This window comes from Schizosaccharomyces octosporus, assembly GCF_000150505.1.
Source record: "Schizosaccharomyces octosporus yFS286 unplaced genomic scaffold supercont6.2, whole genome shotgun sequence".
Taxonomy (NCBI): domain Eukaryota; kingdom Fungi; phylum Ascomycota; class Schizosaccharomycetes; order Schizosaccharomycetales; family Schizosaccharomycetaceae; genus Schizosaccharomyces; species Schizosaccharomyces octosporus.
The window spans coordinates 3,352,403-3,364,988 of record NW_013185620.1 but is presented as its reverse complement, the minus strand read 5'-3'; the positions used below and the strand labels follow the sequence as shown (position 1 = coordinate 3,364,988).

Sequence of the window (12,586 nt, the reverse complement as noted above, 5' to 3'; positions counted from 1 at the left end):
ATAAATATCATATTAAGCAAAATGAAAGAATGCTTTTGCTAGATACAAAATTACTACTAGTTAAATTGTTTAATTTTGTTTTGTTGTTTTGGATAAATGACTAATAATAAAAGCAGTTTTACAATGCACTTGATCGTGCTGTATTGAGGAGCTTTTCTCTACACATCCGGCCCTTGACACCGGTTTACTATCATGTAATGTAAATTAGGATTGCAGATGAAAATTAGCATTTTAAACGGAAACACCATTACATTACATGATACACGAAAAGATAAAAGAAATGATAGAATAAATTCATACATAGACATGTAGCAAAACTGCTCATAAGGGAGAAATCTCTATGAAAGGTAATAGTAAGTAACCAAAGTGAAAACATGACCAGGCTTCATAATCCTCACACAGAAAAAGTGAAGGCTAAACAATAAAATAATGTTTTAATCTCTTTTAAGAGGAAGAATTCTAGTTTCCACACCGTCTTTTGTGATAATCTTAACTAATACAGAGTCGCCGACCTCAATGTGTCTCTCACCGGCACTAGTAAACGCATCGTGGACTAGCTTCATGGCTTGCTCTAATGTTAAAAGTCTGTGAGGTTTAGGTTCAGCGCCATTTGTACCAGGAATATATTGATTATGTAAATTTACTTGGTTGTCCAAAAACGGCGTAATGAAATTCGCCGCAGAACCTCCTGCACGACACCATTCTCGTTCGTATGATCCAACAGGATCAAAGGAATAGATTTCTCCAAGATTTTCTTTGTCCAATCCGGCTACAAGGGTGTAAACATAATAAGGAAAAAAGCGTTTGCCATACAATAAAGTACGAACCATTCGTGCACAGGATTGAGCGTTCATCTTTCTGTCATGATTGTCGTGATAAAGTTCAATGCGCTGTTGAATGCGTTTGACAAGGGCTAAAGCATCCGCCTCAAATCCAGATGCGCCAACTACTAAGTCATCTCCAACTTCGTGTACACGAGGCATAAAGCGGGTATTAATGTTATAACCATTAACATTTCTGGTATCACCTGCTAACAAAGAGAATCCTTCACCAGCAATAGCAATGGTTGTACCACCATTTTGCACATATGGATCAAACCCGTCAGACATATTTTTCTTCTTTGTAATGTAACCGTTTCCAGTAAAAGCTAATGTTAAATGACTTTTTTGTGTCTCTTTTTCAAATAAGAACCGCCTACTCTAGCGTTTCTTCACTAATTAATAAAGTTGCTTGGTTAAAGGTTGTATGGTAGTCAACAGCTACATGATACTACTTCATATACTGAGAATCCCATATACCATTAGGAAGGGTGATGCACATAATGAATCACCCGTTAGTAAAATTCGTATTATAGTGTTGTAATATTTCATATTTGTTTAGAATTTAAAAGAAATCATACAGGATTGGATTGTTTGAGTTACTACTACTGTGGATTCATTTCGTTAAGAGAATGTAACATATTTGTGTATAAAAGGAATACGATGTATTGTTTATTAAAACAGCTATTCATAAGTCATCGACAAGTCATCGTAGCAATTTTTTTTACTTAACATACGTATCTCTATAGACATTATAGAAATCATACTAACATAACAAACGCAGGAATCAGAAATATCAAGGTCTTCATAACGGCTTTTGCTTATTGCTCATTACTCACATAATGAGTTTAAAACATTGAAAAAACTGGGAACCCCATCAGTATAAGAATGTGCATCGGTATTTTCCAATCTCATAGAGACCGTAAACGAAAAGATTGGTAATCTATTTGCCCAAACAAAGGTACCTTCATCGGTACGGTTGTTTCCAGCTACCAAAACCAGGTCCAAATCTTCAGGATTATGTAGTATTTTGTTCAAGGTATAATTAGCTGCTGTTGCCTTTGAAATGTTCTTCGGTTCAATCAGAACATGTCCTTCCATAGGAATGGCCTTGCAAGTATTTCCAGTTTCATTAACACTACTACATAATTCAAGAGCATTTCTCATTCCATTCTCTTTGTTTTCCGCTTTGACATAATTAAATTCCATTGCATATCCATGGTCAATCAAACTGGAGCCCTGGTTTCTTTCAGCGTAATACTCAATAATATCGTGCATGGAATCGCGCCAAGTCATTTCATCCTTCTTAAACAGGCGAATCCAACCTTGTAAATTATCATCTCCTGCCGTGTGGGGCTTCACATAACATCCATTCTCGGCGATCAACCCCAATCCAGGAAGATTTACAAACAGGGAATCTAGTTCGTCTCGGTCTAAACAGCTACATATATAAATGACATTTTTTGGGTCATTCACCAACCGTGTTAAGATGTTGATTATATATCCATAATGGTAATCCATAAACTCGTGACGTCCTTCCCATGAGACAGCTTGTCCATCAAAGTTTAAAAACATAAGACGCTTTTTCGCACTAGCATAACGACTACCAACAAAGTTTAGGGTAAATTTCGGAATATGGGAAAGATCATGTCTTTGTTGAGATGTCCATGACTTTTTCAATCTATTTTCAAATTCGGCAGCCCATGTGGAAGCAGTGTGGTTACGAATAACATTGATGCAAAGATCGTAGCGTTTCTTTTTGCTTGCATCATCCATTTCTAGAGCCTTTCGCATTGCATGGCTCATTTCCAGAGTACTCCATGGGTTTACTATTAGTGCACCTTCACGGAAAAATGCAGAGCATCCAATAAATTCGCTAACAATTAAAGGAGACTTTTTCTCTTGCTGTGTAAGAATAAACTCATGACAAGTAAGACTCATTCCTTCACGCAACGAAGTGACAATGAAACCATCAGCTATAGATAATACAGCCAGGTACTGAGCGTAGGATAAATCTCTAGAGAGAAAAGTGACAGGAAGATGATCCAAAGAAAAATCACCAAAGGTTGAATTGATCCTGGTCACGATATCCGAAACTTCTACACCATACTGTCGAGCTTCGTCAGTAAACGCCGAAGTTTGTAGTAAGATGGTATTTTTTTGATAGGAAGGGTTATCATACAAAAATTGCTCAAAAGCCAAAAGCTTTTCTCGTATACCTCTGATAGGATCCAATTTATCACAACCTACAAAAACATTCAAGTTCTCATATCTCTTTTTGAGTACTTCAATCGTTTCGATTGTTTCTTCACTATCCAAATTGGCTTGGACTGACTCGGGATCGGCGCTAACGGGATGGGAGTAAACGTCAATATAGCGATCCTCTAGAAGGATACGACCAAACGTTGCTTCAGCATACAAAACGCGTGAGCAAGATTGAAGGAAATGACGCTTATATTCCTCTGTTTGGAAACCGATGAGATTGGCCCCGAGCATACCAAGCAACAGCTCATTTCTACGAGCAAAGCAGCGGAAGACTTCAGAAGAAGGAAAAGAAACGTGAACGAACAAACCAATCGCTGCATTAGGTAATTTTTTTCTTACCATTCCAGGTACAAGAAGAAGATGATAATCGTTGACCCAAATAGTATCTCCTGAACGGTAAGTTTCAATAATTTTGTCAGCGAAAGCTTGATTCACGCTCACATAAGCATCCCAATTGTTCTCCTCGTGGAAGAAAGAGAAAATTTCATTGTGTTGATAATGCAAAGAAGGCCATAAAATCTTTCGACAGTAGTGGTTATAATGGCCCTCAAATTCGGAATCGGATGTATATACAGCGAGAGATTGATGTTTTACTAACAAGGCCGCAGAAATGGCGTCCTTTGTTTTTTTGGAAAGGCTTTCCGTGGGCATACCCAAGAGACCAACCCATAATTGGTTGGTAATCTTTTTATCACGCACAGCGGCGCCCACGGCACTGAATAGACCATTGTTACCATTGATTCCACGCTCTACTGTCCAACGTGCAGACTCAAACAATGCAACATCCTTAATTAGTGAGTCACGGCGTTTCCTAATAAGATTTTTTTTTGCGCCTATACCGGGGGCACCGAATCGATCATCCGGTTGGGTGAAGGAGGGCGGTGAAGCGGCACGAGACCGGGGTTGGGTATAAACAGGGGAAGAACGACCAGAAGCAGGTAATGGTGTCTTAGTACCAATGTTTGAGGTTTTTGGGGTCTTTATACCACTACCGGTACCGGATCCAGTATTACCACCTCGTCGAACTGCGGCGGTACCAAAGTAATCGGAGGTATTTTCGGGTTGAGGGGTCAACACAGGAGTACCTGGGGAATTATCTTTTTGTGAAATCGCAAGATGGGAGAGTGCATTATCTATAAGAACGGAATTTCTCCTGTTTCTGGAAGCCTCGTATGAAGCAGGAAGATTTTCGGGACCTTTATTCTCAAGTTCATCTAAATGAAAGTTTATAGTGTAGGGAAGGAAGATCGAACAGACTAAATTTCTACCCATATTGAAAAAAATCGGAGATTGGTAGAAGGGTTGGGTTTGTAAGAAAACAAAGACAAAGAAAAGAAGAGAAAAACAAACGAAAAACGGAATAAATAAGTCGTGAAATCCTTTTTTAAAATCAGTAGCTAGACGAATGGCAAGCTAGATGATTTTTTCTTTAATTTTTGTTTTTTTTTTTTTTTTCGAACAACAGAAAATAAAAGTAAATAAAAAAATTAAACAAATAAAATAAAAAAGGCAATCAATAAACCTTTTTGAACTTTTTAAGAGAACACAAAAAATTTATACACGTAATGGATTAGCCAAAAAGTGGATCAGGGCGAATTGAGAATTCAAACAAGACGAATGACAGCAAGAAAAGCAATCAATTTTGCATGAAATTTGACGAAACACTTTTTTCTTAATTAAAAAAAAAGAGTATTTTCAAATTTCAACCTTCAATCTCACACTTCGAAGGGGTAATCCTAATCGTTTCTTTACGAAATCGATAATAAGCAATTCGTAACAACTAGTAATCGTTTCTAAACAGAGCTTGCAAGTCCAATTTCTATATTTTAAAGAAAAGAAAAACAAAACAAGCCGAAAAAAATACTAAGGAAAGAAAACGATGATTCAGTCGAAAGCGAAACGAATACGAGCACGGTAATCCAGAAGGGGATTAAATAATCGTAAAAGTACCTTTTTACAAATGAGAAATTTGCCCGCAAGAATAATTCGAAACTACGACGAATAGATGTTGGGAAATGGTAAGATTAGTATAGTGGGATACACAGGCAATATAAGGTAAGTCCATGGCGTCACCGGTTGTATAGGTACGTAAAATTGAAATACGACTGTTCTTTTTCTACCAAAGATTTAAGAACGATTCATTCATCTTCGATAAGAAAACAAGTTTCTTTTTTGTTTGCCATAAAAAAATCCAATGAATTTGGTGGTTAAACAAAATGTCGTGTCTCAATATGCTTTGTTGACAACACTTGGATGTAAACAAACCCATGGTTTTCAAATTTTGTCTGTAGCCACTACTACTGATGAGAACATGACGATTTGAATAGTGAAGTTGCATGAATTATGAAAAACCGTATAGCGAAAAGTAGCGGATGAAAAGAGACAAGAGAAAAGTGCGTTGGATGTCATGGTCTGTCTGACGCATGTTTTGTTGATGTAAATTGTGTATGTAAAACACAAGGTAGGTAGACAGAGTAAGAAAGAGTAAAGGAGAGCAGAGCAAAAAGAAAAGAAGAGAAGAGGAGAGAACAATAAAAAAAGAGATTCTCAAATGGAAAGAAAAAAAGAAAAAGGGAAGTAAAAGGGTTGAACGTTCGAACTGATCAATTTGAATTACCTGACACATATGCGTTCCTATATGTTTTTTCAAAGTTTGAGAAAGAAGAAATGTAGATTTTATTTTGTTGGAGAAAGAAACAAATCATTTAAAAAAAAAATAAAATAAAACAGAAAAAGGAAAAGATTCAAATAAACAAAAGAACTCGTCAAATAAAATCATAAAATGCGAATGCAAATCATAAGGAAAGATAAGAAGCATAGACAAAGAAAAGAAAAAAAATTAAAGAAAAAAAGAAAAATAAAAAAAGGAAAAGGAAAAAATAACAAAAGAAAAAAAGAAAAGAAAATCAACACACATGTCAATAGATAAAAAAGATAATTTTGAATTTATTTTGTTCCACGTCGTTCGTGTTCCTTTGCCAGCGTGTAAAGAGTTGTACCACCAAGAATGAGTACGACACCATAAATGCGATTTACGTAAAGAGTTTCACCTAAAAAGGCGACCGCGAAAAGTGTCTGGAGGACGCCGCGCGTAGCAACAGAAATCATATAAGAAACGGGTGAAGTGACCTTGATCTGGGTAAAGGTTGCAATGTTTAGGTAAAAATTTGAACAAGAAGACGCAAGAAGGATCATGGAAAATTTGGCTATCTGCGCTCCATTCACGGATCTAACAACGCTGTATAGTTCAAGAGAGGAAATGGAAAGAAAGAGACAAAAGCCAGACATATAAGTTGCAAAAATGTAAATCAAATCCAATGTGGGAAATTCATGAACATAATGCTTCACAGCAACCGATTCGATGGCCGTAGTGAACGAACTCCAAATTCCCAAGACGATCCCTATGACGGGAACGTGCTGCTCAAACTGAACGCCAAAAACAAACCCAAGCATTACTAAAAAGCATCCAATAAGAGGGAAAGCATGCGTTTTTTGATGAAGGAGTAAAAAGGAAAGCAAAATCGTAAAAGGTAAAAGTAATCCACGAGAAATTTGGTAAAACGAGACCGGCACAAACGAGAGACAATAGGTTTTACTTACGATACCCAGAATTTTTACGAAGATAAACTTTTTCAATTGCTTCACGGAAGAAAGAGGGAGCGTTTGGGAGGAACCGGAAGAAACCCACCAATAAGCCTTTACCATGACGGCCGTAAAGGCCATTTGGAGGGACAGCATTAATAAAGGAGCTCGTATTACATTAAGGGCTTGCTTATTCAAGACGGTGACGAGAATGGCGAAAAGAATTTGGGATGCGACGGCAAAGAAGATGTTCATACGGGAAGGTTGAGGGACGGATGGAAAAGAAGAAGTAGAAGCTGAGGTTGGAGTCTGCGCCTCGAGATCATTGGTTTTCAAGTCTTCCTCTTTCGGGGAAGAGATTTGAATTGTCGAAGTAGAGGATGTGTCTGGCAGGGAAGCCGTAGAGATGGAAAAGACATTCTTTTCGTCAACATCTTGGTCTCCAAGAGCGTCATATGAACCTTTATGTGGAAGAGCAGACATGGTTTCGAATTAGGACTGGGTGAAAAAGTCAAGTATAATGATCAATGATGCTTATTATAGTACAAGGAAAGGAAATTCGTTGAAAAAAAAAAAAAAACAACAAATTGCTGCTAATTGGTAAATAAAAAGAAAACGGAAACCTGTTTACGAATCGTTTTCAACCATCAAAAGGAATTTAATAGAAATCCGAACAAACCAAGAGATGGAAAAAAGAAATCGAGAATTATATAGGAAAGAAAAGGGAAAACGAGTCAAACTTCCAAGAACCAGCCCTCTCAAAACTTTGAACGTTGAATGGGTATGTCAAGATTACTACTGCGCATCCCAAAAATTACCTGATTCCCAGGAAGTATATAAGGTTATTACCCGTCCACATTACCTTATCGAGGTAATATTCTTTTTCTCTTTTCCCAAGACAAAATTCACCTGCCACCCCCACTCTGCACTACATGTTTGAAGCATCTTTGACTTGAAAAGACCACTCGCCCCCACGGCGTCTCCGCTGAGCCTCAAATGGGGGTAAAAAGTCTTTTGATACCTAGAGCAACAATTCTTTCAAAGAACCAGTTGTAAATATGAAAAAATGAGTTTTTTAAACATAAATATTTCTTTTTTTTTTGATATTTTTCCCTGAATTTGAAGTAATAAGCGGAAATCGACAGAAATATTCATCCTCGGATCTCCTGCCATCCTCCGCGCACCTCCAAACATGATGTCTTTGTTTACATATGATGTCACAACGAGAACTCATAAAGTGTCAAGCAACCTCGCGTTCCCGTGTCATTTCTTTTTTCAAAAATCCTTTGTCTTCTTTCTACAAGAAACAAACAAAGGGCTATAAAGCGCTGATTTCCAGTTGATTTCATCGGTTTTTAGCTCAAACTTGTTTCAACAATATTCTCTCTTTTCTGTTATATCAGATTCGGATTATAATCATTATTACTAGATCAATTTAGTCGCGTTTAAATACGTTAAACTATCATTAAGCCGGTGTTCTCAGGAGAAGTCGACTCTACCTGAACCATTCCTCCACAACTTCTTCTATAATAGAGCGCAAGCAATTGAGTAATCTTTTATTTGTTTATTTCCTCTATTCTGCGCTCATACATTTGATAATAAGGTCTTTCTTTTCTTTTTCTTTTTAGTTATTTATTTTTTTCTCATCTTTCAAAGGTTTGAAAGAAAAGATCTGGGTTGCATCTTTGGTCGCACGAATTCTGTAGCTTCTTTGGAGGATTTGGCATTTTTTTCGATATCTGTCGCGCGTCTTTGGGTCATTCTTTCTTTAGCTGGTTTTCCATCGTCTCAATTTCGATCCTCGCATTGCATCTGGGATTTTTTTTTTCCTCCTTCTTCCTTCCTTCCTTCCTTCCTTCCTTGTGGGCTTTCGTTGTGGACTAACTGAAACATAGAAATCTTGAGGAAACATTGTAAAGTCTTTCCAACATTAGTCTTTTCATAGCTAATCCGTTCACTTGTTTTTCTTGCGCCTCAATTGAGAAAAGCACGGAACTCGTCTGTTCTTCTTTTGCTTCGTTTTATCCACAAACCGCTCTTTTCATCCATTTTTATAATTCTTATTATTATATTCATTGGTTGCTTTCTACATGTTGGTATCATTGCCTTGTTGATTGCTAGTCAATACTTTCATTCTTATCCTTTCTATCTGCTTAAAATATTTGTACATAGCTTTCTTGTGCATGCTCTAATCTTGTCTCTTTTCTTTCTCTCTTTAGTTTTGCATTCATAATTAGCATTTTCTATGCTTGACTGTTTCCCGCTCGTTTCTTCTGCTGTTCAAGTCTCGTTGACTTTACTTGTTATATGATTGCTTTTAAATAATCTCTCTCCTACTTACCATTGATTTAAATCGATTTTTATTTTATTCATATATAATGATAAAACGGCCGCGGTTTTTTTCGTCTCCCCGAACTTTTGGGAATTGGACGTTTCGCGTCTTTCTTCTAAGTTTTCTTGTCGTTCTCTACTTTTTCCTTAGTTTCACCTTTCCTTCATCGTCGCTCTCCTTTACCTTTCCGATCGGCTCGAATACCATGTCTTCCGGGTCCCTCCGTCAACTCGAGAACATCCGAAAGGTGTTTTATTATACCATGGATCGCCAGCTTGCAGGCATTCGTGAAGTAGCCCTTGTTCATTTACCATGCGCTGCCGATTCTGAAAATTTTTTGTCTATCTTAGGGCAAAGACAATATTTAAAGGAGAGAAATGTCTCCATTCGTTTTGAATCCTGTTCTTCTACAAACAGACAACCGCCATCTAATGTCACTTTCCCCAAACTTCACCCTATGTATTCCGCTGTCCTTCAAGCCGCTACCATAAAAGGTGAACCTTTTAAACTACAAGACGTTGTCACTTCCTCCAACCCTTCCCTTAGTAGCATTCGTCATTATAAATTACGCTCTTTTCCCATCAATTTTCCTTTCTTCGTTGATGAAGAGATGCAACGTTCTCTAGATACTTTGCGTGGTCATCCAGATGTTTACTTGACCTCTTCTCGCGTAACTGAAGACTCTAGATACGCACGCTCTGGGGTTGGTACCTTTACATTTGCTCCTGACTCTTCCATCACATATTTTAATCAACTAAGTCATTTCTACCAACCCAAATCATTGAAAAACAACGTGAATCTTATTTTATCTAGGGATCATGAAGTGCCTATAGCAGGTCTAAAAGCCATCAAGTATCCTTGGGCAATTAATTTTTGGGGTACCGAACTGGATAATCAAATCACAAATGTCAACACCACACTTGTTAAGCAAGCAACCCAGTTGCTTGATTATGCACACTCTTTAATTACCAAGACCCCTTACTTTATAACGGATAAATTTCAATTACATCTGCTTGCCAGTTACGCGAATTTAAAACATGTGTACATCATCAATGATTATGAGTCTGAATACGGCAAGTATGAGCTCGATTGGTTACAAGGTCTTCATTCAAAAGGAAATTTAGCAGTTGCTAAGGATTTATATTCAGCAATGTTGATTGTGAATAGTTGGTTAGGTAACAACTAATTGAGAAGGATGCTTTGGCCATAGCTCAAAGTTCTAAATAATTAAGTTGTTGCTGGTTATCTAATGTAAAACATTCTTTACTGTAATGTTTGAATTCAGTCTTTATACAGACTAGTGTTTGATATATATGTACATATATCAAACAGAACAAAAACTTTCGTTCTTTTGCATTTTTCTTACTTCTTTCATCTTTTCTGTCAATTTTTTCTCGGTTCGTTTTTTTTTATCTATTTATTTCTTTTGCACTGATGATTTCTTTATTTTTATTTCTTTCTTATGATGTTTTAATGCATACATTACTAATCTTTTTCCCTAAAAAAAAGTAAAGTATATGGGCGTTGTTTAGTACTTTAATCTTTATTACAATTGTAAGTGATTGATTGAGTTGAATGTTTATAGTAGCATGCCGGATTGCTATCAAAGCAAACGTGTTTCTTAATCAACTCGATAGCAGTGTTCCCATCGTAAAAGTTTGTAATCATAATAGTAATTTGGTCATTAAATCTATATACGCCTCAATACTTGAAACTAAGGAAACGCTAGTGTCAGATCGATGAAAAATTACACAGGGGAAATAGAAAGTTGATATTTTAACGATCTTAGATCTTAGAGCAAAAGACAGATGCAACTACACATCATTCGTAAAAAAGAAAGGTAAAGACGTTTTGGACACAAGGTTTTTCTCTCAAGACAAAGAAAAAAGCAAAAAGATACATCAAAAGAATTCACATTTAGGTAGTACGAGGTCCCAGTTTGTCAAGAGCGCGGGCACCATACTCTTCCCATTCTTGTTTTGAAACCCACATATGATCATTCTGAGCCATAATATCAGCCAACACGGCACCACCAATAAACACGGCATGGCGACGGCGTGGAGCATCCTCAATTTTCACCTTAAAATTTGGCAAACGAGATGGATCACCATGAAGCACACGATCGAACCAGAGTTGCTTAATCTCTTTCTCCAAACGAGAAGGTAATCCAGCATACATACTACTACCACCTGAAAGAACAATAGCGCGGTATAGGTACTTGCGTACATCAACATCAGCAGCTTGAATTGTATCGAAGATAAATTCACTTAGACCGGGCTGTTCGCTACCAACAAGGTGAGGTTGAAATAAGCATTCGGGGCATTCAAAACGTTCTGAGCCAACTTTGATAACCCGTCCATCTGGCAAAGTATAGTTACGCATTAAAACAGTGGTCTCTTCACTGAGCTTATGATCAAGCTCGAGATCGTAACTAACATAACAAAGCTTTTCTTTCATCTCACGGACAGTTTCAAAATCAGCGGTACGATTAAAAGCATATCCTTTTCGTAAAAGCAAATTAATAAGGTATCGAGTAGCGTCTCTTCCTGCAACGTCTAAACGGCCCACAAGGTGATTCAAGACAACACTTTCGTAAACGGGAACAACATGTGTGACACCATCACCGGAATCAACAACCACACCGCTACTCAAACCCTGTGCGTAAAGGGACAATACAGCTTGAATGGCGACATAGACACCACCAAAGTTGTATCGCTCAAACATAGTTTCGCACATTTTTTCACGGTTCGCAACGGGATTCATTGGAGGTTCGGTTAACAAAATCTTTTGGCCATTTGTGTCAATTTTTAGCTTGTCATAAAATGTATAGTCCCATAAATTATTCATTTCTTCAAAATCGCGGATAATACCATTTTCCATGGGATACTTCACTTGCAAGAGTGATCTCACCGCCTCTGCCTCATCACCGACCATAACATCTTTGATTTGAATATCTCCTGTTTTCTCTTCAGCACGCAAAATTGGTCTACCTACAATTGAAGGAAATTGGTGACGCGGAAAGTTGTCTTTGGCGTACCCGACCTATATTGATTTTTGGTCAGCGCACGATATCCTTTAACTTTGGGAAATAAGTCTTACCTTGACAAATCCAGTACCATTATCTAATACAATGGGAGCAGATGCCATAATGAACGGCGAATCTATGAAAACACACTTGGTTTCTTGTTGGTAAAGGGTATGTATAATGCTACCTTTCAGTATCGTCACTCCATCCTCCACCAAATTGCGAGATAAAATGACTCTTTTCATATTATGTAGCACTACGCAATATTATTTATAAAAATTCAACGCACTTACGTAAGTAAATAATGAATGAAGATCAAATGTTTTAGAAATAACGTAATTGTTCCATTAAACTTTGAAAAAGGAAATAGCATAAGAACATGAAAAAAACTTTATCTGTTTCTAAAAAGAGTCATAAATGAGAGACGATTGTTTGTTGGAGGGCTTTCTTATCATTACACCTCGCTTTCTTCTGAAACAATATAAAGAAAACTCATAGTCAACTTTGGGAAAAGAAATAGTAAATAATATTTAACAGAAAATAATCAAAAGAGAAGATAAGGAA

The 12,586-nt window shown here is 37.1% G+C and overlaps 6 protein-coding genes across 6 annotated transcripts; 1 reads left to right on the top strand and 5 right to left on the bottom strand.

Moving 5' to 3' along the window:
- Window positions 1–272: 272 nt before the first annotated feature.
- Window positions 273–1,257, bottom strand: SOCG_00932 (20S proteasome component beta 6). Its single transcript, XM_013163352.1, has one exon. The coding sequence runs from the start codon at window positions 1,107–1,109 to the stop codon at window positions 435–437; it is 675 nt and encodes a 224-aa protein (XP_013018806.1). The 5' UTR covers window positions 1,110–1,257; the 3' UTR covers window positions 273–434.
- A 147-nt stretch (window positions 1,258–1,404) lies between these two features.
- Window positions 1,405–5,095, bottom strand: SOCG_00931 (alpha,alpha-trehalose-phosphate synthase). The gene has a single exon (XM_013163351.1). It carries the CDS (start codon window positions 4,353–4,355, stop codon window positions 1,650–1,652), a length of 2,706 nt encoding a protein of 901 aa, XP_013018805.1. The 5' UTR covers window positions 4,356–5,095; the 3' UTR covers window positions 1,405–1,649.
- On the bottom strand, window positions 5,033–5,756 carry SOCG_05785 (uncharacterized protein). The gene has a single exon (XM_013164087.1). It carries the CDS (start codon window positions 5,707–5,709, stop codon window positions 5,425–5,427), a length of 285 nt encoding a protein of 94 aa, XP_013019541.1. The 5' UTR covers window positions 5,710–5,756; the 3' UTR covers window positions 5,033–5,424.
- Window positions 5,694–7,525, bottom strand: SOCG_00930 (triose phosphate transporter). Its single transcript, XM_013163350.1, has one exon. The coding sequence runs from the start codon at window positions 7,146–7,148 to the stop codon at window positions 6,030–6,032; it is 1,119 nt and encodes a 372-aa protein (XP_013018804.1). The 5' UTR covers window positions 7,149–7,525; the 3' UTR covers window positions 5,694–6,029.
- Window positions 7,526–8,117: 592 nt separating this feature from the next.
- On the top strand, window positions 8,118–10,593 carry SOCG_00929 (PvGal biosynthesis protein Pvg5). Its single transcript, XM_013163349.1, has one exon. It carries the CDS (start codon window positions 9,044–9,046, stop codon window positions 10,181–10,183), a length of 1,140 nt encoding a protein of 379 aa, XP_013018803.1. The 5' UTR covers window positions 8,118–9,043; the 3' UTR covers window positions 10,184–10,593.
- SOCG_00928 (ARP2/3 actin-organizing complex subunit Arp2) lies at window positions 10,374–12,210 on the bottom strand. The gene is made up of 2 exons (XM_013163348.1): window positions 12,097–12,210; window positions 10,374–12,039 (listed from the first exon to the last, which is right to left on the bottom strand). The coding sequence occupies exons 1-2, from the start codon at window positions 12,142–12,144 to the stop codon at window positions 10,915–10,917; spliced, it is 1,173 nt and encodes a 390-aa protein (XP_013018802.1). The 5' UTR covers window positions 12,145–12,210; the 3' UTR covers window positions 10,374–10,914.
- Window positions 12,211–12,586: the final 376 nt, after the last annotated feature.

Coding starts and splice junctions, on each gene's coding strand:
- SOCG_00932 (XM_013163352.1), bottom strand. CDS start 1,109: ATGTCTGACGGGTTTGATCCATATGTGCAAAATGGTGGTACAACCATT.
- SOCG_00931 (XM_013163351.1), bottom strand. CDS start 4,355: ATGGGTAGAAATTTAGTCTGTTCGATCTTCCTTCCCTACACTATAAAC.
- SOCG_05785 (XM_013164087.1), bottom strand. CDS start 5,709: ATGTGTCAGGTAATTCAAATTGATCAGTTCGAACGTTCAACCCTTTTA.
- SOCG_00930 (XM_013163350.1), bottom strand. CDS start 7,148: ATGTCTGCTCTTCCACATAAAGGTTCATATGACGCTCTTGGAGACCAA.
- SOCG_00929 (XM_013163349.1), top strand. CDS start 9,044: ATGATAAAACGGCCGCGGTTTTTTTCGTCTCCCCGAACTTTTGGGAAT.
- SOCG_00928 (XM_013163348.1), bottom strand. CDS start 12,144: ATGGCATCTGCTCCCATTGTATTAGATAATGGTACTGGATTTGTCAAG. Junction 12,040..12,096: donor ATGGTACTGGATTTGTCAAG/GTAAGACTTATT, acceptor AAATCAATATAG/GTCGGGTACGCCAAAGACAA.